Below are 27,004 nucleotides of genomic sequence, written 5' to 3'. Positions count from 1 at the left end.
GTGTGCGATGTTATTATTATTAATTGGCGTGCTTGTCGCCCGGAGCGCGGCCGTTACCGGGCCCGCGCAGCTTTCGCCGGCCCCCCGGGACAGATGTGCGCGAGTAAACGATTGTATTTTTATTTTATTTTTCATGCACAAACGTCTTTCCGGTATTATGCCCATTATGCGTGTGCGTGTGTTGTCTTTCTCCGATACGCGTCGCGGTGATTAATTATTGCTTTGCCATCTCTATATATAGGTATTTTTATTATTATTATTTTTTTTCTTTCTGTTGCAGTTGATGTCGTCGTCGGTCTCGACTAATCCTTCAATTATTTTTTACGACTTTGTAATTTCGATATCGTCGCCCGAAACGCCGACTGATATCATATACCTATGCGAGCGACGTGTATACATTATAATATCAATATAATAATAATTTAATATAATGGTAGGTAGAGAGGCACTAACTGCAGGTATAATAATAATATTATAGTTGATTAATACGATCATAACGCCCGAGCCAGCTTAACATTTTTATCTATACACAAGTACCTGAGATCGTATATTACAAACATAATAATATATAAATAGTTTTGTGTATGTCATGTGTGTGTGTACCGGAACTGAAAAATACGTACCTATACATTTTCCCCAAACGAGTCACGACTTTTTTTTTTATTTTCAGTAGGACCTATTTATGTACCTACCCATCTATTATATTAATAAAACTTAATAAAAAAACTACGCGTATCTTATCGTCAGGAACATTCCCCGAAATGTTTTTGTGATCGGCTGTTTGAATAATGTTATTAATTTATTATCGCGTAAGTGTATGGAAATAAAAAATAAGTAATAGTATATTACGTACCTACCTATACATTATATTATGTTTTATTTTAAGGTTGACAACTATATTGAGTATGCGCCTCTACGGTTATTATTGGTGATTTCGACTTCTCGCGTAAACACGAAAATAACATCTTATAAATATATTTGCATAAAACACCGATGAATTATTATGTGCCGCATTTAAAAAATATTAGCAGCATTTGTAGAACTAAATTCTGGCTTCTGTATATTCTACTCGTGAATGTATAAACTATTCACTGCAACTACATAACACGAACCATTGAACATTGTATAATAATATAGTCTAAAGATCAAAATCTGATAATATTAATATCAATTTTTATCATGGCATTAACTATTAAGTAGCCCCATACTTAATATATTACATACATTTTGAAAATAACAACCATCAAAACATGAAAAAAAATTGATTTGTACATCCTTAAACTCTAAAGTGTACTATATTGATAATAATAAATCCATAATGCATTAGTTCTTAAGATACAACATTTTTAAAAATTTAGAAAGTAAATAAGGAAATATAATTTGGAAATTTTAATCTCTATTTGAATAGTAGGTAATATAATATATTAGCCATATTTCAAAAAACAATTCTAAAATATATAGATATTATCAAAAAGTAAAAACCATATTATTACGTCATGCTCAGTTCATTTAAAATATTCACTGATGATTAAATAGTGATTGGGGATTAATTAATATACATACCTACTTACCTATAATATATTTAATAAATGAATAATTAGGAACTATATCGATAGACGATAGATAGTCAGTTTGTAATATTTGTGTTGATACTATTAAATGGAGTTTTATAATATACTAGCTGACCCTGTGCACTTCGTTGCCCGTTAAATGTACACACTCTATACGACTCAAACTTTGTTCAAATTGTTATTTAATATTCGGTGTACGGTGTTCAAAATTTATCTTAACTTTTCTGTTGCCTGGAATAAAAATTCTGATTCGCAACAGTATATTATCAGGTAGGCAATCTACCTGCGGTGGACCGCGGACCCAGTGCTGTTTGTACGTAAGTGTATGATTTAACTCTAAAGTGCCAAAGTTATACCAAGTTTATTTTGATATAAAGCGGTGGATTAATGTAATCAATTAATACACAATCCTAACCTAACCTAATCGTACTAAATTCCGACGAATAAAAAAACCAAATTTAACCCTTTTTATATTAGCCTATCTTCTTCCCAGAGATCTGCACACAAACATTAATTTATATATAATATAGGCTATAGCTGATCCTGCGCACTTTGTGGCCCGGAAAAAATGACAACTCTTAAACAAATTGTGATTGTTCAACTCCTTTTTGGTGTAACTCACTGCAGTAAGTGCAACTCAGCCACTCTGGTAGGCAATGTGTGAAAATTCGATTTGATGCATGCTTGTACCTGATCGGCCCGATCAACCAATAGCAACCAATAATAAATAAATACTATTTCTATTAATTATTTCTCCTATAACCAATAGCAACCATTTATAAACAAATATTTCCATGGTAAATCTCAAAATCCCTGTTTGAGCACTTCTATTAATTGATCGTAGCGTGATGTTATATAGCCCATAGCCTTCTTCGATGAATGGACTATCCAACAAAAAAATAATTTTTCAATTCGAACCAGTATAGCCCCTTACAGCCCCTTTCAGCCCCTTACAGCCTCTTACAGCCCTTTTTTAGTATTAAAAAGTAGCCTATGTTTTTTCTCAGTGTTTAAACTATCTATGTACCAAATTTAATTTAAATCGGTTCAGTAGTTTCAGAGCCTATTTTATACAAACGATCAAATCTTTCCTCTTTATAATATTATATAGATATAGATAGTATAGATAATATTACTTAGTGAACTATAGTAAAAGTACAACTATTGAACTATAGTATCAGGTAGTATAATTTATCTTAACATGTGAAAAAGTTTTAAAAGAAGAATGCTCTAGGAAATAATAATAATATACAGTGGAAATGTCATAATATTACAATGTCTCATAGGAAACAAATAGAATTCATATTATAGACAATGTTGTTACCTAAATAAAATTAAACAAACGTGGTTGAGCGGTTCTAATTTTGTTTGGTTCCCAAAAATATTTCATTCAACAGAAAATGTTGTTAAATGGATGTTCGTTGTATGGAAGTTTCACTGTAGTTGTATTTTATGATTATCATTTTACTTTGTACTTATCAAAGATATATAAAATATATATTATATTATATCTGTTGTGACATAATAAATATATATTTTATAATTTTAATCACTCTTTCTACGATAGTGGCACTAACAGTTTTGTTTTTTTTTTTTCAAATAACTTTATTTCTAATGGCAAACAGTAATATCTGTGTGTGTATTGAGGAATTCAGGATTCTTGAAATCAAATAATTTAAAAATACAATGATCTCCATTCTTATTTCCTACTGTAAAGGACATAACATTAAATGTACCTAGATAACACCTTCTAGAAATGTCTCCAATCCAACCATAGAAATACTCTCGTATCCAAACTATCTGTTCTTACCATCCCAGGTGACCCCGGAAAACAACTGAATCGAACTTGATGACGCGACCTCCTATTTGAATAAATACACCAGCATGCCACGAAATTCCATCAATGGATGGATTCTATTATTTTTCACGCAAAACTAAATAACAACCTATCCAACACTGCATTACTTTCGCTTACAAGTTGATGGATATATTTAAAATGAACAGAAAAAAAACGATCATGATTGTGAATAAATAAATATAATTTAATGCTTCAATTAAAATAAATTAAATGATCAAGTTACAATGAGAAAAAACATTTTCTCAAGCCTCAATTGGATAGTTTGCGAAGATGAAACGCGGTACGTCATTGTTGGAGAGGTCGGATAGTGCTTCGGTCGTGCTCGAAGGGTAATACGAAGGCCCGGATTTTTGTGATTGTTGATGGTGCTGTTGTGGTTGTGGCTGTTGTTGTTGTTGCTGTTGTTGCTGTTGTTGCTGTTGTTGTTGTTGATGATGCTGTTGTACATTTTCACCCTTACGTACTGGGCACAGGCATGGTACCCATTTTATGTCGGAGTTAAAATGGGTTTCAAAGATAGATTGCAACTGAAAAAAAGCCAATCATTTGTTCAATAAACTGGATATAATAATATGTTATCATAATATATACAGCCATATTGGTACCTCTGATACAAATAGTAACATTGAGGTAGGTCGCGAATTAAAACCTATGTAAATATATATGGTATTTGTGAACTTCCAAATACCGTTCACCTATTTTATTTATTATAATTTATTTTATTCGCATGGCAAATAATTAAACAACAAAAAAACCTTACCTATAAAGTATACATAATTACATAATATTATATTATATTCGTTGTATGCACAAAGTACAGTAATAGTTCGAATGATAATAATAATAATAATAATGATGATAAAAATATAAAAACAATTAATGGAGGAAAGGCGAGAATGGCGCCACGACTATTTAAATATCCGTACTTTCGACAGTTGGACAATCCATGCCCATGTGTATACCTATTAAATGTACATTTATATATAAATATAGCATAATATCTATAGTATTATTATAGGCATGCTAATAGGCGTACTTTGCACAACAACTATATGGAAATCACGCTTTCTTCAAGAAGCAAACGTTTTTTTTTCAGTATCATTGAAAAAAAAAATAGTAAATAAATAAAACAGAAGTCTACTGATAGAGTAGGTGTTGTTCGGATAAATATAAATATATAGATATAATACGGCCGAAGATACAAAAACAGCGGACCTTATGGAATCAGTCGGTGGGATTGCTTGGAGGCGGCGGCGGCGACGACGACGACTTTAACAGTCAATGGTAATAAGAGATAGCTGCAGACTATCATCGCGACAATCGTCGCGCAAAGGTAAGCACACGCCCATGTCAATTATTTTTGTTTAAAAGTGTAGGTACGCACTATGCATAAACACGTGCGCGCGCAATACGATAAAAAAAAATGTAAATCGAAGAAGAAAGCCGAGATTCTTGCATATTATAGACGGTCTTGTTCGACGTGGTGGGAGAGGGTGAGAATTTAACAAAATCCCGCGCAAACGACTATACCTATATTGTAAATGTGGAACGACGGAGAGTATAATAATATAATAATCACAATGTATATAAGTAGACATGCATGTGTATATAATATAATATAATATATACGACTATTACACAGAGGCCCATAAATATATTTTGGTCTACTGAATCCATTACGGTGGCGGTGCATTGCCTCGTGTACCCATAACCCGTTGGTACAGCCGTACGGGTAAATTATACACACGAGCTACGGTCCACGCTGTTGCGAGCGGACACACGACGTGAAATTCTGGAGGGAAAACTCCGAGGGAATATATTGATATTGCGTGTATACCTAGTACCTACATAGCTGTATAATAATGGAGTATAGTTAGGTATATACCATTAAACGAGACGCGCAATGCCGCTATACCGCAGTTGGGATGCTGTAGCGAGCGTATCAATTTACGACTGTCATAACGTGTGCTCCGGTATATACGTATATATATTATTATAGGTACGACGATACCTCGTAAAATGTAATGTAGTAATACTAGTAGATATATTATTATTACGACAACGACCTGTCGACGTCGTTATAGTAATGTCACGTGCGTGGAACGAATCTTTTTTGAATACATAATATGTATATTATAGACCGATAAAGTATAGGGTATGATAATACTCTATATTATAGACTGATGAAGTATATAGGTAGACTAGAGTACGTTGCAAGTACACCGTGTGTCCGTGAAGGTCGTGCAGGAAGCTACAGAGTTGACAAATTCGGTTGAGATCATGACGTAAGGTAGATAACTCTATATTTTATACTTAAGCCACTTAGGTACACGTTATTTTTGTTTTTGATATTTCGCGCGTGTCTATAATCAACTCTTTAGTATTTAGTAAACTGTAGAATTTATTATTTACATATAATTTTGATCGAGTCGGAAAAATATGTGAATGATAATAATATTATCATATCATAGAGACATAAACAACCAAAATTAGCGTTCCCGATGATTCAATGATTTATTATACCCTCTCCTATATGATTTGAATGCTCGAAAACGGGCACAAATTATACCATGATTTTATAAATACGCTGCAGGCGTGATAATATTATATTTTATAATGAGTTAAAGTAAGAAAATCGATAAATACGCGAACCATTGCTGGTTTTTCAAAAGTGTTAGACGTGTGTAAGTAATTTGAATGTATACAAATAGAGTTTATCATTTTAAAACGTAACCATAAATCAAACTAAAACGTTTTGATAAATTGCCCGAAAAATGAATCATTGCTGTTTTATACTACGCTCATATGTTAACACATCCTCTGTTGATGATTTCCAAAAAGTTATTAAACTAAATTAATTCTTGTGCTCGCGAACACATAATATAAAAACACCAGTCAGGCGTGGGATTCATTAACTTCGTAAACGTTCGCATTTATTGCATTAAAAATCTGAGCTATAAATATTAACTTCGGGATCCTTACGATATTCGGGACACAGTGAAAATGTATTTTAATTAATTCTAATGAAAAACCTCAAATCGCGTTGCTGATGATAGATAGGTACGTGTCAATACGTTTATACCTTATACGTTTCGAATCCCCCTAAGAGGATGTCCGCGCACTGTTTGTTTTCTCTCTGGCCCATCCGCAACATAGACAAAACGCATTTACGCAGAATCATTTTTTTTATGTTTTTAAGTCATCTAATAGTAAAATCACCCATAACAAAAACGATAGAAAATAATATTTTTGAGAATATGACATATCGATTTGTCTAAAATAATATTGTTTCGAAATAATTTAAACATCATTTAAATTTATATTTTTTTTTATTTTAAAAATCGAATACAAAATGAAATAACAATAAAATATAAAACCGATATGTCATACCCTCAACAACATTATCCTCTATAATCTTGAGATTACTCAAATATCATAAAAAAAAATAATTTTAAGTGAAAGCGTTATCTATGCGTTGCGCGTGGGTCTAAGAGAGAAAACAAATATTGCACTGACATCCCCTTGAGGGGGATTCGTAACGTATAAGGTATAAACGTATTGACACGTACCTACCTATCATCAGCTATACGATTTGACGTTTTTCATTAGAATTTAAAATCGATGATTAAGCATAATAATAACGAAAGGTGACAGTTTAATAACAAATAACATTGTTTCATCCCTGGGAACGGGGACTCTCCCGCGGACGGGTGTGCAGCATCCGAAACCATCTATACTTGCTATCGGCGCAAACGAGCAAAAACCCGTAGATTTACGACGAACAACCGTGTGTGTGTGTGTGTGTGTGTGTTAAATATATACACTGCAGGTAGGTAGGTATACGCGAGAGACTTCAACGAGCGAAAAACCCTCTTCGCTTTGTGCCTATTTTTACGACTATAAATCTCACGGTTACAATCGGCACATCCGCGCGCGCTATTGGCGTTGAGAAAAATATAATATGAGCGTACATAGAGGCATTACGCAGATACAAGTAGATATAGGTACGAGCAGGTAAGGTATACAATATACATGTACCTGCACGGACGAGAAGATATTATACCGCGTTCATGTCATACGGCTCGCCGCCGGTCGTGCTCGTCGATTTCTCTCTCTCGCGTCGTTCAAACTCATAAGCGTATACGCGCACAGGGTTTGACCTTCGGTGTCACTTTCTTCGATCACGAACACCGAACGGACACAACAGCACACACACACACACACACATTATGTGCACGTCGCACACGCGGGGGCTTCGGCAACGGTTTAGAATAATACGTAGGTATATAATGTATAAGTAAGGTATATATTATATGGGAAAGAAAAAAATGTACCTATACATAAATACATAATATATAGGTATATATAGGTACTACACACGTATATAATATTATAATAGGCGCATTGTAGAAAACCTCTTTCAGCTTTTTCATTCCGTTGTCTGTTTTTTTTTCGTTCGCGATCCTCGAACTCGATAAACTGTAGTAGGCATACCCACGGCGTACACGTATCTATAGCTTATTATACATGTACCGTACACGTAAGGACGCGCGGCACCCCGGCAGATGAGATGACCATGGTTACGGTAGTAGTAGTATCACTATATGTAGGTATAGGCTTCAATATTAAAACATGGATGATAGATAGATATTGAATGCCCCACGAACACTCACCCGCCCATTCGGTTCGCGAGATTTTCGTACTGCGTTTACACGACATCGATATAAATAAAACATAAAATATATGTATAAGACGCGCATGCATAAAATATAGTTTGACAATTTAATACTATATAGGTACGCGCGTCACTCAACCATTATGTACGAATAATCGTAATAAACAAATACATGTTATAATATGAATAATGGCGATATAATGAAAACTAGTCGAAGGGCGAAGACGCATATTATTTTGAATTAGATTGTAAATGTTGTTCTCCTACAACTTCAAGACGGAAAACCGCGAGTAGGTGTTTTCAATTGTGTTTATAATACACACTATGAAGGAAAATTTTTCAAGTTGAATTAATAATTCCCTTTATATAATTATTAGGTTATAGTCCGATTGCCGGTAAATCCAGGGATCGTGGTTAACTAGTTTAACTTAGGAAGTACACTTAATATATTTTGTTCACGTTCGAAATTACGAAATGTTATTTTATTCGATCTTTTGCCTATGCAGTTTACATTCTACCAGTCTATGATAGTTTGATAGACAAAACGTATCAATACCAAGTGCAAATCTTAAAAAAATGCATAATATTAATCACATCTTATTATCAGTGATATATAAATACAACAAATATGAAATAAAAATCATTAGCACGCTTACGTCGTAAAGGACGATTGATTACAAATGTGGTGTAATCATCTTCATAAACCATAATTAATTTGTAATCATTGTCTGAATTTAACTCCTTGTCGATTAAATCAATTTCACACCGATAGTCGAATGAACGGTGTAAAATTGGTTTAACGACGAGTCTCTTTCTCGGCATATTACACTGTTTATTCGGGTGCTCTTGAATTTCCTTGAAAAAAATGATCATATTATTTCATATAAGTATATGATTTAATGATCGTATTTAATATTTATTTCATGAAGTCAGACCCGGGTTATATTATATTACATTGTATGAGTTATCCTCGTAAGGCGTATAAATAATAACTTTACGACTGTATTTTAATGATGCGCGCTGGTAACTGTGTCATATAAGAGGTATTATATAAATATATTACCTTTTTTCATTTTACCTAAGTGAATATTGTAATTTTTATCAAAAAAAAATAAATCATAGTTAAATGAATGAACATTTATTTCATATTAAGAGCACGACGAACTTTTCAAATATTAATATTTTACATACTCTTAACTCACTTAATTAATATATCGTTACAAACCAACGAGAGAACACAGATAATGTTCTGACATTTAAGTTTGATGATAGGTCAATTCACTCTAATATTTAAGCTAACAACACGAAATTGGAACTGCTGGACGTATATTTTGATATATCATATTATTATGCGTTAGTAAGATGGAAACAACACAATATGCGGTTACGACGTTCTCTTAACTATGTTATAATATAATAATATTATATTATAATTCAAGTGTCGTTTTAATAAGTAATTTTTGACAAGGTGCTTACATTTTTTTCATATTTAACTGATAAAATGGATATGATAAATTCAATATAAAAAACAATAAAAAACAATAAAAAAAATGTAATTAAATTTCATAACTGAAAATTTAAAATATACATCCTAGGTATTTAATCGGAACATCCTATATGTATTAACGATAATTATTGATCTTTTGACATTTTTAGTCTATAACTCTTCCCAATAAACACACATTTTTAAAACTTATATTTAACTAAAATTAAAAAATCATAAAAGCAACCAATTAAAGTACTAAACATATATCCTGAAAACTAAATATTGTATTAATCATAATATTTTCGTTCTGTAATTTTGTATTGTTTACCAAACTATTATAGACTTAAAAATAATTGCGCATAGTTGAACGGGTAAAAAATTCCCATGTGTCCTAGACGTAAGAACCGACAGTAAATATTATTATTTATTAGGTATATGGTCATGTGGATCACTAAGACACTAACGCAGACGCCTAAACTCTACAATCAATACGACATTACGACGGATGCTTATTAAATATGAGCTGTAAGTGCCTGCCTATAGCATGTATAGGACACTATAGGACACCTATAGGTACATTAGTACCTTAATTAGCAGTTTTAAATGTCAACTATACTATACCTACCTAAAATTTAGTTTAAATATATCTATTTACAGCCTACAGGCGCTCCATCTTTTGGCCATAGTGGCACATTACTCAGAGCGTAATATTAATAGTCGGTAGTTAGTTTGATTCGGCACGCGTGTGATGATTTTCACGCGCGACTAACCAAAATGAAAATTGAATTAAATCGCATACTTAAATGAATGGCGAAACATTTAAATAACTTTTCGATGATTTGATTCATTTAAATCAAATGTAAATTCACTAATCACGCAGTGCGTACAACTAAGACGAACCTGCGTAAACGTCAATCGACAAGCAGATAATATAGACAATGTCGTATACACTATACATGTTGTATATTATTATGTATCAGCCTGTCAAGCCATATATACGTAAGGAACTTAATCGAATGATAATGAGAAGAAATTGCAACCGTGCAAATTATAAATAGGTATTGACAAATGACAGGTATATTTTTTATATAGGTAAATATAAAATATATGGTACTATGGTAGGCATTATTTACTAAACATGTGGTGTCGTGGTGACCCAAAATGACTATCTTGTTTAGTTAATAGATATTAGTAAAACGTTAAGCACTTAATCCATTTTGAATTAGTCACTAAACGGAAACAAAAACATCTACCAAACACTACCTATAGTAAATATACATATCATATTTTATGTTTTTTTTCATATGAATATATTAATTATTTTTCATAATAGTCTTAAGTGTATCAGATAAACGTAATTAATTGGGTCATTAAATAGTAATAAAATGTAGAAATTAAACTTTAAAAGGTTAGGTCTTAGGTGCCTAAACTTTTAAGAGTTTCTTGAGTTAATTATATAAATTTCGAACGGACATTTGAATTTAATATATTTCATATTATTAATTAGTTTTTAACAAATTTATAATTAATCGCATTTCAATAATGTCCTCGCTATTAACTTAAATTATGAAAAATAATAATATAAATAGTATTAGGTATAGTTATTACCTTTTGGTGTATTGGTACAGGTACAGGTACAGCTACTTGATTTGATACAGAATTTTCACTAGATTCTGCCGGCTTGAACTTCATTTGCCACCAATGTGATGTTTCTTTTTGTGGAACTGGCCTATACAATAAAAATACATTCTGAATTAATTAACAAAAAAAAGAAATTATTGTATGACTAAAAATAATTGTTACCGATGCATTCTATATTTTATAATTTATGTAAGTATATCTGATAAATAGTATATACCACTAAACTATATTTTAATATTTTATTATATAAAAAAATCTAAACTTAATTAACTAGATTATTTGTTGTTTATATTTGACGTTTAAAGTGTAATCGTAAAACTATAGATTTTTCAGTGCTTAAAAATAATTTTGTACAATATGCTATACATATCATGTTATCGTCGAATATAATTTCTATTAATTAATATTAACATATTTTCTGCGTTACCCATTAGGTTAAGTCAATAATTAAAAAAAAAAAAACATCACTTACTTTGATTGTTGGGCAACATTATCCACAGGCGAAACGGGCGTACTTGACTTCTTCCGGGAAAACAGAGTTTGGTCTGTACTCAAGACGCACAGGATTAGGATCAGGACCGCCTGCGTAACGAGAAACATAAAATATAACTATTATCATATGGTGCTCATAGAATATTATGTGTACCGACATTTTAACGCGTGTTCGTATTATAATTATGTATTTATGTATATTATTTATTGATGAAATTAACTAAAATATTATAATTTATGTCGGCGACGTGATTTATTATAAGTGCATGAAAAAATATAAGTACACATTATTTTATAACGTTAAAAACATGTTGGAATAATATCCTAATAATATAAAATATATACGATATTATACATAATATGTGTGACTATAAGTTTAATATAATTCTACGTACCGTAGGGGCGACGTGTTTGGCGTTGGAATACATGACGTGAATTGTGACCGAAGACTCGTTTTGGACGCTACCAACCCTATTTATATAGGCACGGATAAAAAGGTAGAGGTAGTCCTACTGCCCAGTGTTCCCGTACACCCGGAGGATGAAGACGAGGGTTACGAGAGATGTACGGCGTCGGTGCATCAAACACGAACCCGAAACGGATAATAATTATCTACTTCAGTGGAAACAGGAATTAAAACGAGATCGACGAACTGTGTTACCTATACATAATATCTCTCTCTCTATATATATATATATATATATTATATACATCTATATTTACCTATAATAAGGGTACGTTTATTTTCTCCCATTTCCCCTCGTCTTGGGCACATATGCGTGTAAGTACGCGCGCATTTCGTCCGGACCAATCTTGTGGTTATACCGCATTCCTGAATTGTTTAAAAACTATATTTTTTTTATTTTTTTTTCAGGAACTCCTCGAAGAATCTAATAATGTATGCGTGTGCAGTTAAAAACAGTTCGTTCATAAAGTTAATTCACTATATAGTGTAAAAGCTATAAAATTCTATAGAAATATAAAGATGATTAGGAAAAAAATAAGAATGTAACGGGACTCGTTAGAAATGGAGATGGTTAATTATTTTATTTTTTTTTGTAAACAAACTTGAGATTAGATTATCATCTCCTTAAAGTCCAAACCAAATGCAAATAAAACAATGTATATTATAAAATCTTAAATAGTTCCCTGATAAATTATATTTATTCACGTCCATAAATATTTATGTACGATAAACAAACCAAAACAATAAACAACACACTCTTCAAATGTTTACTCTTAAAAAGTAATACACATTGTTGAATAACAAGATTATAATTTAATGCTTAACCATTTTCGGGCAGTGCGTATCTTTTTGGTAATTTTGTAAATTGTAATAGGTAAGTACTAATAACCGTTTGCGAACAATGCACTATTTCAGTAAACAATGCAAACTCTTAAAATTTAACTAATTGTTTATTGTAAAACCATACAAACATTATATTAACTTTAATACTATTTTTTATGTCGAATATTTGCAAATTGTTTATCTTTTTTTACTTTTGGTTCATTAATTAATTTGTATTTTGTATACAAAGTATTAGGACATAATATATTATACGGAAGTACAATTTTTTTTACTTAAAATTTTACTAGGTAGGTATATTATTATATATTTGTTTTTATATAGTATTTATATTGATATGGTGGTACGTTTGATTAATAAATTGCATAGGTACGTGTAATGATATCTCACTATCTCACCCGTTCTGAAATGCTTACATTTTTTTTTTTTTTATTAATTAACCCGCGGCAACTTGGGCCATTGGGTGGTTTTTACTGTGGGAGATGGTACTGTAAGTTTAAACACGTGTGGTTTTAGCAGATTTTTTAGTGGGAACCCGTATTTGCCATGCCCGGGTGGAGGATGGCGGCACTTCTCTCCGGACACCGTGACTTGCACCCAGAGAAAAATGCCGCCCGCGGCCGGCATCGAACCAACGCCTTAATCCGCTCGGCCACTCCGTCTCCCGAAATGCTTCAATGTTGGTATGGTTTTTGCCTTGATGGCTACAAACTACCTAGGTATATCTTTTGGTAATTTTGAGATGTCAACATTTCGTAATTTCGCATCCGATTCTGTATATGAACTTAATTTATTAATTTAAACAATAGATTATTGGAGTGAGAAAAGTCTTCGTAAAAAGTAAAAACGTTGGTTAAAATAGAAAATGGCTTACCTACACACATTTGTTGTTTTTGTTAAATCATTAAATCCGTATGTCCTAATAATAGAATAAAATATGATTTATTTTTTTACTCATGGTACTCCGTTAAATAGTTACATGATACTTCAGTGACGACTGACGATAAAATATGATTATATTATATTAGGTATTCATCAGGATTCAGGACAAATTTAAATTAAAGCAAATCAATCTTCTACATCTCTAAATTAAAATTAATCTTAGAGTATAACCCATTTAAACAAATTTACTATATCCATTCTGTGTATAGTGTATAATCGTTTAATATCCATTTAATTGATCGATAAATCCTAAAATTAGAGTTTGTTTCAACCAAGATTATATTAGTGAAAATTACATTAAATATTATATGAATATTAGGCTGTAGGTACTTCCACGATAGCGCTTATTTATAATAGATATTGACAGTCACAAATTTCAGAGAAAATAATAAATTGCATTTCTTAACAATATGTCAAATCGTAAATATCTAATTTGTTTTAAATAACTTTTCTGGCCGTATACAAAAAAGTAAAAGGAATATAATGACCGTCTTAATTGAACAAAAGTGAACATTTGTTTGAAATACTGCGAAGAGTACCTAACTTCTTATTAAAATCAACATAATTTATAAATGTTGAATTTGTTTGTTTGTTTGTAAATATAATATTATGTTTTTCTAAATAAGTTATTGTTAAAAGCAATACAAATATGAATGGTGATCATAGTTTTTATGTCTATACATATTCCAAAGTTCCAAAGAACCTTTTATTGCCAATTGAATAGTTAGTAGTTGAATTTTTGGGGAGTGTATTTACATTTTTTATCAACACTTTATGGCAGTTAGTTAATCTCTAAACCTGTACCTAGTACAATATTTTGACATTGTGTTATTGGATTCCTATGAAAGTTCCACATTTTATTCTTTTCATCTGAGACACTGTTTAGTTGTCAGATATAATTTTGAAAACATTAACATTTGTGATCAACAAAGTGTACTGACCGAAAACGGATGCCCTACAGAATGGCATTAAAGGTGGGTACCCTGTCCAAAAAGGGAAAAGTTAATTTTGACCAAAGAGGATCCCGCCAAAAATAATTGAAACGATTATGAACTAAACGTTAAAAACATGATGACCGAATATTTCTTTAAAATAGTTACCATATTGGTTGCCTGTAGTTTTTCCTAACGTTCCCAAGTATGCAACTTTTGAAATATTTCCATTAGTATTGCCTTTTGTATTACCCATTGGTATACATTTTTGTTCTCGCACCATACCTAACATCGTTATTTACTTTGAGCACAAACCGTTTTCTTTGTTTAAATATTTTCCGAGTTAAAAATAACTTGAATCATTTTCAAACGTTCGTGAGACAGCGCAAACATATTCATAATACAATACGATAACGTAAATAAATGCTAAAAGTGAAATTGATTTTACCATATTTTTGAATACACTGATGACACGTGTGTGTTAAAATCGTTTGTGTGTATATTATTACCTATATAATAACACGTAAATATATTATAATACCTAACACGCCAACACACCGATAAAAGTAAACAATAAAGTCGGACAAGCAATGGTTATAAACTATAAATAAATTATTATGAATTATATACCGTCTTTACCGCGGTAGATAATAATCTACCGTGGTTTGGACAGAATACGCTTTCAATGCGTATCGTTACTTTTTGTTTTATCTTCGCAGTATTGTGCCCGAGAGGAACGTATAGGTATACGCATTGCTTAAATATAAGTATAATTCATATTACACTATACGAATACATTATATAGGTATACAGGTAAACGTGTAACAGGTGGTTATTATGGGACAATCGTACATCGGCTTGTATATGACTTATGAATAAATATTAGAAAAATAAAAATTATTGTACAATAAATTAAAAATGACTGTACGCAGTCTACTAAAAACATTATCATAATGAAAGTTGAAATACATGAGAGACTCATCACCATAAATAGACGGTACATATTATAAATGAAAAATAAGTAGTGGATTGGAATTTTAATAATGTTTAGCGATTTTGAAGATTAGCAAATATTTTAATTGAATTATTTAAATATTTTTAACATTCACTGTCCATCATACCTGTTAAAGAATATAATTTGTTAATATTATCAAATGAATAAAAATAAACTATTTATCACATACACAAAATACGATATTATACAAAACTATTGACATCAAATATCAATGTATCAACCGTAAATAATTAATAATCAATCACTAATCAGCATACCTAACCTACCTACCTACAATAATATACACTAAACATAATATTATATTCAACAGACATCATAATATTAATATTTCCTAAGTCAAGTACTGAAAAAATCACCAAGTAGATAATATATAGTTTTGGCGTTGTTTTTAAAAACGAATTACTTTTTACATAAATTATTTGGGATTCCCCGGAAACATAATATAAATTATAATACCTAACATATAGCTCTGATAAATAAATTAGAAGCTAACTATTCAAAACTATTTTCTGTGATTTATTAATTTTCGTTGTCATATTTAAACAGAGTATGACATACCGGTAATGAGGATATTTTAAGTTTTTTTTAAATATGTCTACATAAGTATTTAAAATGTTAGTATAGGTACATGATAGTTAAAGTAATCAATACAAATAAATAAAAAATAAAAATAGGCATTGGTGACCAAGTGGGTTCATGTTAACTGCAGTTATGTTATATTAATTTATATTTGCAGATGATATAATATTGTGTTAATAATAATAAATAGCCAATGGCCAATAATAACGACTTATATCATATAGATCAGTGGCGTAGCCAGACAATTTTTTTTTTTTGGGGGGGGGGGGCACTTAATTTTTTTCTTTAGTCTTTGAAATGCTATGATATCTAATTATATGACCCCTTTGTTCATAAAATGTATATACTCTTTTTATGACTATATATTTATGTTAACAACTATGGTACCTACCTACATTTAATGTAACAATGTATTAATATTATTGACAATAACGTTGATGACAACTTTTTAAACCGTCGAGTGCCATCCAGTAACTTATTGTTATTAAGACATATTTTTTAATACAGAATAAAAAACGTTATCAAATTTGATATTTTTGAAATTATTGTTTTACATATTGATATTGCATTGTTCCTATTAAACTTTGTTGGTGAGTGCATTGGCATAACTATGAGTAAGTTCTTTTTTATGGTGGGGGGAGGGGGGTAGGGGTGGTGATTTGTGGTAAATCAGGTATAATAGATATATTATGTCCTAAGTAAATGGGTGGGTGGGTGGATCGCTCCTGGAGTTTTGTAGACTCAAGCCGCCCCTGATTATTGTAAACCATATAGGTTAATGTATTCATTAATATAAGCATATTAATATATTATTATTTTATCAAAATGTGTTGTAAACAAACATTGCATTTTTTGTTCGAATATTATTAAAATTTACTAGGTAACAAAAATACAAGACTATATTAGGTCTGTTGAAAGCTGGTCGTTTTTTGTGAATTTAGACCTATGAGCGAAAAAAAATATACTTCCAGAAGTCCAATTTGAATTTTGAAAAAATATAAGAATTTCTCCCCTTTATGTCTGTGTTTTGTAGGAAGCGAATTTTTTTTTTAGTAATACTATAAAGTAAAAGTGACTGAAAAAAAAAAGAAAATTAATTTGGTACTATATACTAATTAAAAAATACTATAAAGTACAAATCAAAAATCCATTTCCTACATAACCCGGGATTAAGGAATTCAAATATGTTTTCAAAAATAAAATAGGGCTTTTGGTACTGGGTGAATTTTTCTTCCGCTCTTTGAGAGTTTCGTCGCACATGTGAGTTGAACATTTTTTTTATCACAAAATATAGTGACGTGACTACGCGTATGTACGTTACTGAGGTCCAAGAGTCTTAGCGGTCGTTTATCTTTAATTACATAAAGCGTTCGGGGGACTCACATACAGTCACATCAGTCGCTGTACACACAGCACTAACGACGGATGTACAATATTTCCTAAATCCGACCACTTCAAAATGGTTCGCTTCGACAGCATTAACTTTTAATTTTTATCAAACATATTATATGGTATAAAACAGGCAGAAAAAAAATTCGGGGAGGGGGGGCAGTGACCACCCCCTGTCTACGGCACTGATATAGTTGAGCGTTCAGCGCTATCAAACATATTATATGATATAAAACGGGCAGAAAAAAAATTCGGGGGGGGGGGGGCAGTGACCACCCCCTGTCTACGGCACTGATATAGTTGAGCGTTCCGCGCTCCGACCTTGTTATTTTCATTCGGACGATATAGGTACCTACGACACGCGTGCATGTATGCACAATAGCAACAACAATATAAATAATTATTGTAATAACAATGATTATAAAACCAACGATAATAATAATATTATAATCGAATGAAAACCCGACCGGTATATACCTACCTACACTATATACATGACGTTATAATATTATACGTGTATATTATTATTGTCGGGACATGCATAATATTATTACGCTCGTAGGCATCTATAATATAATATAATAAAATATAATATAAACTACTATATAAAGCCTAACCCTACGAATTATATGTTGACGGGTCGGCCTGCAGCTGCAGATGCGCAGTGCTTGATGTATACGTGTATAGACATAATATATATATATATATATATATATATATATAGAGGCATATAATATATTATATAAATTACTGTTGTTTTAATAATAGGATAAAAAAAAAACCCCCAAGAGTAGAGAAAATAGAAGTACAAAAAACTAATAACGACCAAGACTGGTTTGGTTAATGGTAAATTTACATTCTCCCTATAGAGAGTGCGGTAGGTAGGTACCCCAAAATGAAATCATCATTTTTTTGAATTAGGTACCCATCCATTAAATATATTGTATACGGAGATGCACTTTGGTCAACTGGTTTTAGGTCGCCGCCGCCACCACCATCGCTGAGTGAGTCCTGGCTGTCGTCGTCGTCGTCTGTGAGAAATATATATTTTTATTATTATTATCATTATTACTATTCATCTTTCTGTTTTTTTTTTTTTTTTTGTTAAGGTGGTTTGAAAAAAAAATATTCCTCCGAGCTGGTAATTACATCGCTGTTGTATTATTATTGATATTGTATTTACATGACAAGTGGGCGCATAATATATTATGTATAATGTATATAGGTATATTATATAGTATGTAACCATGTATAGCCATAAAGGTGGTAATGTACATGTGTATAACGAGATTTATAAATAACCTAATTCAAAAGGGAAAAAATAACATTTTTTTTCAAAATGATATACACATCATAATATTATGCGTAGGTACGTGTGGTTAACTGGTTAACGGTCTGTTTTCGGTGATCATGTTGAACTCGCACACTAATAAGAGTATACCAGCTATATTACCCATCCTACTTTGTATCCTATCTTATATCGTGTATTAATTATTATATATGTGCGTATTATAAACCACAACGAAGGCCGCCGTTTGTGGTTTAATAGAGATCTCCGTATACGTCCTATATAACAGTAGATATAGGTTAGGTATATTATGTACGAGAGTGTATAATAATAATAATATTATTATCATTATGTAAGTTATATATATATATATATGGACTTCAAAAATAGAACACGGTGACTGGTTCAAATTCTAATATTATGTATAACACTATAGGTACAGTAGGTAATTATTATTTATAGGCTTAACGGTAGTTTCCCCGCAAGCGATTTCGGTCTTAGTACCTAATTGATGTATGCTGGTCAGTGGTTAGATGTAACAGTGGACCACTATAATATTATATTATTATGTCTATATTATTGTCTCTATTATACATAATATTATGGAATATATTATAATCATACAGGGCGATTCACAATTTACCAAGCATTCTCACGGCTCACCTACATTATTTCCTTTACTAATAGATTTGTTAGAATTCTGATTTTTGAGATTTGTAAGTATGTACTGTGGATGACCAAATTTTAAAACCCTTGGATTTTTTATGCCATAATATAAGAAATGTTCTGGGGCGATACAATATTCATTTTTTCAAATGAAAATCACCCTTTTCCTCTGTTAAGTGTTAATCAAATTATTTTTTTTTAAATTTCGATGTACTTACCTATCTAAATAAAAATTCAAACGTGTATAGTTTTTTGGTTGCCTAAATGTTTGATGGACACATTCATACGAAATGTATCTATTCATACAAGGGTAAAAGTGTTTAAAAATGGTTTTACAAAATATAAAATAGATATAACATTGGATCTAGTAATATGGCGTTTGCCTAGGCACTAGTATAACTGTTTAGAAAACATTTTTATTATTATAATAATTATATAGTTACATAATTCTGATGCAAAATATAGAATATTATTGTACCTACATATTTTGTTAATACAAATATATACAATAATATTATATAAGATGGCCATGCATCATTATATTAATGATCACCATACGAAAATCTTTTACTATATGGACGGACATACGTGTGATACACTGATACACAACACCAGCCGATCAAAATAGTGGTCAACAATACCAGTTTGGACAATTCAAATAAGAATGCGTCAATAAGTACCCAAGTCTAGAGAGCCGCCTATAAAATAAAAAGATATTATAATATACCTACGACCTACCTATGTTCTTTATATAGACGCCATAGGCGTGCGCAGACTTTTTTCGCAGGGGATGCCAATATTTTTAAAAGTACCTAACCCAATACAAAAAAAATCACTCCCCAATAACTCTGTATATTATAAATAAAAAGGTGATAGTCAAAGAGCATGATTTATAATGTATCGAATCCAAAAATCAGAATCATCACAAATATATATACAAAACATAGTTTTTAATTATTATTTTTAATTATATATTTAACAATATTTATAAAGAAATTAAATAGTATTAGAGTTCTAATCTTCTCTCAAAAGGATGCAGATTCTTAAACTCGTCAATTACATCTTCGGGATTTATCTGCGATGCTAATTCTTGTTCAATGAAAATCATCATCATATCATCTAATCTCTCCTGCTTCATACGGCTTCTTAATTTCGTTTTTACCAAACTGAGTTTAGAAAAAGCTCTTTCGCATGAGCAGCTGGTAACTGGAATTGTTACAAAAAGTTTCAATGCCTTATGAATGTTTAAAAAGTTTTGACTTGTTGATAAGTTTTCCAACCATTGATAAATTGTTTTAGTTGATGTGCCTGGTATAAAATCTGGCATGGAACGTAGAAGACTTTGCTCGCCTTCTAATTCATCATTATTGAGTGAAAATGTTTGAGATAGCAAATCAATATCAAACTGTTCAGCTTTCAGTTGTATTAAGCGGCCTATTGAACTAATAATATTTAAAGTTTCCTGGTTGAAACGATTTTCAAGACCGTTGCACATATCATCTAACACAGTAAAGAATACACAGTATTTCATTTCACTTTTTTTATCTATGTGTGTATGCTGTGTTTTGTTATTTTCTATTTTTGTAGAAACCTTTCTATTTTTGACACATGGTATATCAATTTCAAATTCACTACAAACTTTAAGAACATTATCATAAAGTGTAGAATATTTATCATCGTTGTTTCTTAACTCACCTAAAGATTTTTTTAAAGCATTAACAATAGATACTGCTCCCAATAAATCCAAGTTGGGAGCTTGTAACTGAGCACTGACAATTTGAATTTGAATTAAAATAGGTTTCAACATATAAAGTGCAAAAATAAAATTGAAACTCTTCATTTGATAAAGAATACCATTAGCTTTTGCTCTTACCTCTGAATATTTAGTGTTATTGGCAATTTCTTGAAGACACTGAATAACAGATGAATAGTTATTTTCAACAGCTGTGACAGCCTCAGCACGACATGCCCATCTGGTTGTTGAAAGCGTCTTAAGAGTTTTCAATTTAGAATTTGTTTCTTGAACAATTTTTTCAAAAACAGCGTGCCTCGTTGGACTTCCTTCAATGAAACTGTATATAAGTTGAACACAGCCAAAAAAATCAAATATAATCCGGTTCTTATTCCCTAAGCTATCAACCAAGGTTAAATTTAAGCAATGGCCATAACAGTGAACATACAATGCGCATGGATTAATTTCCTTGACTTTGGCCTGTACACTGTTAAATTTTCCAGACATAGCTGAGGCTCCATCAAAACATACAGCTATGACTGATTTCCAATTAATATTAAACTGAGCAATTTTGTTTGATAAACTATTAAATATAGTATTGGCATCTACTGCAGTCAAACGTTGGATGCCAATAAACTGTTCAACAGGTTTACATGCTTCGTCATCAAAGTAGCGTATAACCACAGACATCTGTTCGTGATGTCCCACATCGCTAGTCTCATCAGCCATTATCGTAACAAGACGGTTACTTACTTTTTTTTCAATACAACGTTTCATTACATTATTAATAGAAGCCAATAAATCATTTTGTATATGATTGCTTATATACTTGGCATTTTGTGGCCCTTTTTGTAAATGTGTTTGTAATGTTGAATCATATTTTTTCAATATGTCCACAATATCTAAAAATAAACCTTTACACACATGGGAATCATTTTCAAAGTGTCCACGAAATGGTTTGCCACTTTTAGCTAAACACAATGTTATGTCTATCAATCTATGCAGGATGCTTCGATTGTATAACCTCTGTTTTTCTCTTTCACTTATGGCCAGCTCTCTAGATTCATCCAAGGTGACGTCAATTGGTTTTGAACTCAAAAAATTGTGATACGCTGTCATGGTGAAATTATGGGTTTTTGAATTTTGGTGTTTTTTAAATTTTGTAGTAGCAGAACTCCAATTTTGAAAACCTTTTTTTGTAAAAGCTAAATCTATCTGCCCAACATTTAACCCAGAAGCTGTGTTAAACATTCGGCACACAAAACAAAATGCTCTATCAAGTTTCAAACTATATTCTAGCCAGCTAAAATCATCATACCAGGCGCTTTGGAAACTTCGAGCTCTATTACCGAATTGTGTCCTGGGATACATTTTTAATTTTGGCTGGAATGGCCCTTTATGTATTCTCTGTTTTCGCTCTAATCGATAAGTTGGTGCTGTATTATCTGTATTCGCTGGATCTTCAGGGTCACAATCATAATGGTCACATACTGAGTCTAATAATTATTTAAAGATACAGAATACTGTATTATTATATTAAAATAGAAAAAGATGAAAAGTAAAATACTTGTTAATTTATATGTACCTAATATAATACAATCATGCAACATCCTTGTCAAATATACTATGCTAAATAAAAGACAGCAACACAAATAGGTAGGTACTAGGTACTTATAAAAATGTTTACTTTATTTCATTTTGATAAATATGTACATGTTACTATGTTAGGTAATGATATTGAAATTTGAAATGCATCATGATAAATGCAAAAAAAGTTTAACATTATTAAAACTTTTAAACTTTGTTAAAAGTTCAAATAAAACTTACCTACTATAAGCAAAAATATGTCAGGTTAAAGTCATATTAAAACTCAAGCGTAAAAATTACTCACCTACAAAAAAAAATGTATGTCTTGCAATTTCACTGATTAAATAATAGATACCTTATAAACTATAATTTATTTATTATATTAACTCTTACAGAGCAACACAAAAAAAATAAACAACACAATTTTTTTAAGTTATATACAAAATATTTAATTACAACATTTAACATCAATGTTATTAAATAAATACATATTAGACAATAGACAGGTACTAAGTTACTACTAACTAATATGTTAATATACAGCCATACAGGCCACAGGGTATTTCACAATATAAGACATTTATGAAACAAAATCATTAGGAATTAGGATATACATATTACATAATATATTATAAGTTATAAATTAAATATTTAACTAGAGACAATGCATCTATAAATACAGTCTAGAACTGAACATAAACATTAGGTAATACATTATTAAAATAATTGTAAATAAATACCTAACAGCTCATGTACAGTAATTTTTTCGGATTCTACAACTGTTTGACTACACTGTTCTAATGTTACTGGATCATCTAGATCATTGTCACCTAAATTAATAAAATGAATATTATTAATTCATAAGTTAAATAAAACATTATTAAAATAATTGTAAATAAATACCTAACAGCTCATGTACAGTAATTTTTTCGGATTCTACCACTGTTTGACTACACTGTTCTAATGTTACTGGATCATCTGGATCATTGTCACCTAAATTAATAAAATGAATATTATTAATTCATAAGTTAAATAAAACAGCTTACATAATATGTATAGACTGTGGATATGTGGATTATATTATATTAAAGTACTAATATAATTAATATAAACTTACCGGAATTTCGTTTTGATGTGTTTGGCATAAAAAACTCATGCAAAGTTTTCAATTTTTTACTTTTAGCTGCCATGATTATTGTGTGTTAGAATAATGACAGAATAACGTTTTTTTTATAAAATTCTGTGGTGTAATGTCATGATGAGAATGTTGATAATGTTAATAGTGACAATGAGAATATGAGATATGATTAAATATATGCCCATGATAAAAGAACATTATTTTATCATGTATATGCCTATATCGCGGACCGTGGTAACCGTGGTCGTTTGTGAACACGATTTAAGATAATGTAAAAATAATAATTCACATAATCAAGCTATTATGCCAACATCATGGTTATGGTATCTACTATCAGCTATTATCTATAGAAAATATGAGCATCATTCGCAATCTAATTGATATTAGATATCATTTAAACTCTAAACATTTTTGTAAGTAAAAATAAAAATATTTTGGTCAAAAACCAAAATGTTTTAAATTTTGATCAAAATATTTACAACCATAAACTATGATAAAGATGACCTCCGCAGGGGATGCCATGGCATACCCGGCATCCCCCGTGCGCACGCCTATGATAGACGCCAAGTAAGTCACCTGGTGCAGCATACAATAAGGTAAAATCGTGTAAAATACAAAAACACGATTCGTCACGTTTAATCATCGTTTATCACTGTTTGTCGTTTGATGATAGGAGTATATTATACGGCATAGTAACGTTTTTCTTACACAGGATTACAGTAAAAAAATTCTGATTTCAAAATGAAAAAAAATATGTATGTTATATTAAATTAGATTAAATAAAAGATTAATAAAATAGATTTATTGAATACTAAACGCATAGTTAAACATTGGTTTTTAAAAAAGATGTCCTTATAATATATAATAATATTAAAACAGGTTATGTATTTTGAGCTTAAATAAGATTAGGTATGTTGTAACGGTTAACTATCTGGTGTCATGTTAATTGGTATAATGGTGTAGGTAGTATACGGACTTACTTTACTACAATAGTTACAATCATTAATTTTAGATTTAAAAATACACTTTCTTCAACATGTTGTTTTTTTTTTTACATCACACAATTAATTAATAAATAACATAATGTCTAAAATATGTAATCATAATTTTATTCATACGGCAGAATTTATAAACTACGGCTTAATGATATTATTGTATTCTTTTGGTTTTTGTTTTTTATTAAAATTTTAATTCTCATACTTTTAAAATGTTAGTGGTTTGTTTATATAATAATGTTTAAATTCCAACTGGCAACTAAAGCTGCAACGGTTGTATTTTAAATTTATTTTGCACTGAGAACCGGATGTTCGATATGTTCGTAAAAAACAGTTTTTTTTAGTAAATGTAAAAGAAATTATTTAATTATTTTGACAAGTGCAGTAAAAATGTCCATTATAATATTATAATGAAGTTCTAATGCCTTTTATTTATTTTGATCACGTTATTTTGTGTCATAAAAAGTATATAATTATTAATTTCTCGTCAAGTTAATAAATTATTGAAACAAAATAAGTGTACTTTAATTCAATTCACTGAACTTTCTTTTTACATGGAGTTCGACGACGTGTTTTTGTTGTGATAAAATAATATATTATAATATAGATTAGGTGCCTACCTGTATATAAAAGTTCTACATTCAATAGTTGTGGCATTTTTTTTATTAGAAAAGAGTTCATGGTATTTTTGGTATTATTAGTCTTTATTATACATGAAAAAAATAGTTATTGAAAACTTTTGACCAGTCTTTTTTGATATGTTGTGGTATTTTCCACCCTTAAAAAAAAGCTTCAAACAAACACATAATAATACATATAATATCGTTACATATCACTTTATAGTGATAACAGATAAATAATAAATCAGTGGCCCTAGATTGCATACACAAAGCGCCGTCTATCATTTATATTATGACGTTAGATAATATACTTATGGTGTTCGTTTTATTTTAATAATTATTATTATGACTTTTAGTAAAATGTATTTTTTAACCCGTAAAAATAACTGTTTGTAATCTTCTATAATCTATGTTATACTGAATACAATTTTAGAAAAATGTTACTGTTTACACTTGAAAAAAGAAATTTTTTTTGAATAAAATCAAGTCAAATATGAAATAATTAATTTAATAAGAGCTATCTGTTATTTTTAGGACATGTAACATGTTTGGTGGATGCTTATAAGGTAGGGTACACGGGCCACCGCCCAACATTGTCGATGCCCACAATAGTTTGATTAAATATATTCACTTTAATTTTTTTTAAGGACTTTTTAACAGATTTAATAGTTAAATAATTATGATCTGTAGTTGGTGTTAAATGTATGTTATTATTTGATAGCTGATACTATTTCCATAGGCACAACTAGGGACATTTTTCTTGAAGGCCTAAAATTGTATTAGCAGCACAAACCCTGATAATTATTATTTTAGACTAAAATATAATTTAAAAATTGGGGGAGGGATGGGACAACTGATAAAACTTGGGGGACTTAGCCTAATTACGCCTATAGCTATTTCACTCCAACTTCAACACTACCAGAAGACTTGCAGTACATTAAAAATTTAAATTTATCGTTTTTAAAATGCTTAGATTCACTAAAAACATTATATTCAATCAGAATACTTAATTTATTTCGTTATAAAAACTTTACCAATTTTAAGACCTCACAATACTACGTGTCTACGCTTAATACAATACCCAAGGGCCAA

At 30.5% G+C, this 27,004-nt stretch overlaps 2 protein-coding genes across 2 annotated transcripts; both read right to left on the bottom strand.

The window, feature by feature from the left end:
• Positions 1 to 3,591: 3,591 nt before the first annotated feature.
• LOC132946676 (myb-like protein Q) lies at positions 3,592 to 12,293 on the bottom strand. Its single transcript, XM_061016720.1, has 4 exons — positions 12,119 to 12,293; positions 11,704 to 11,813; positions 11,199 to 11,319; positions 3,592 to 3,956 (listed from the first exon to the last, which is right to left on the bottom strand). Exons 1-4 carry the CDS (start codon positions 12,149 to 12,151, stop codon positions 3,672 to 3,674), a joined length of 549 nt encoding a protein of 182 aa, XP_060872703.1. The 5' UTR covers positions 12,152 to 12,293; the 3' UTR covers positions 3,592 to 3,671.
• Positions 12,294 to 20,846: 8,553 nt separating this feature from the next.
• LOC132946860 (zinc finger MYM-type protein 1-like) lies at positions 20,847 to 23,388 on the bottom strand. The gene has a single exon (XM_061016961.1). It carries the CDS (start codon positions 22,941 to 22,943, stop codon positions 20,847 to 20,849), a length of 2,097 nt encoding a protein of 698 aa, XP_060872944.1. The 5' UTR covers positions 22,944 to 23,388.
• Positions 23,389 to 27,004: the final 3,616 nt, after the last annotated feature.

This window comes from Metopolophium dirhodum, chromosome 6 (genome assembly GCF_019925205.1).
Source record: "Metopolophium dirhodum isolate CAU chromosome 6, ASM1992520v1, whole genome shotgun sequence".
NCBI classification, from domain to species: Eukaryota; Metazoa; Arthropoda; class Insecta; order Hemiptera; family Aphididae; genus Metopolophium; species Metopolophium dirhodum.
This window is presented reverse-complemented; position numbering and strand designations above follow the sequence as displayed.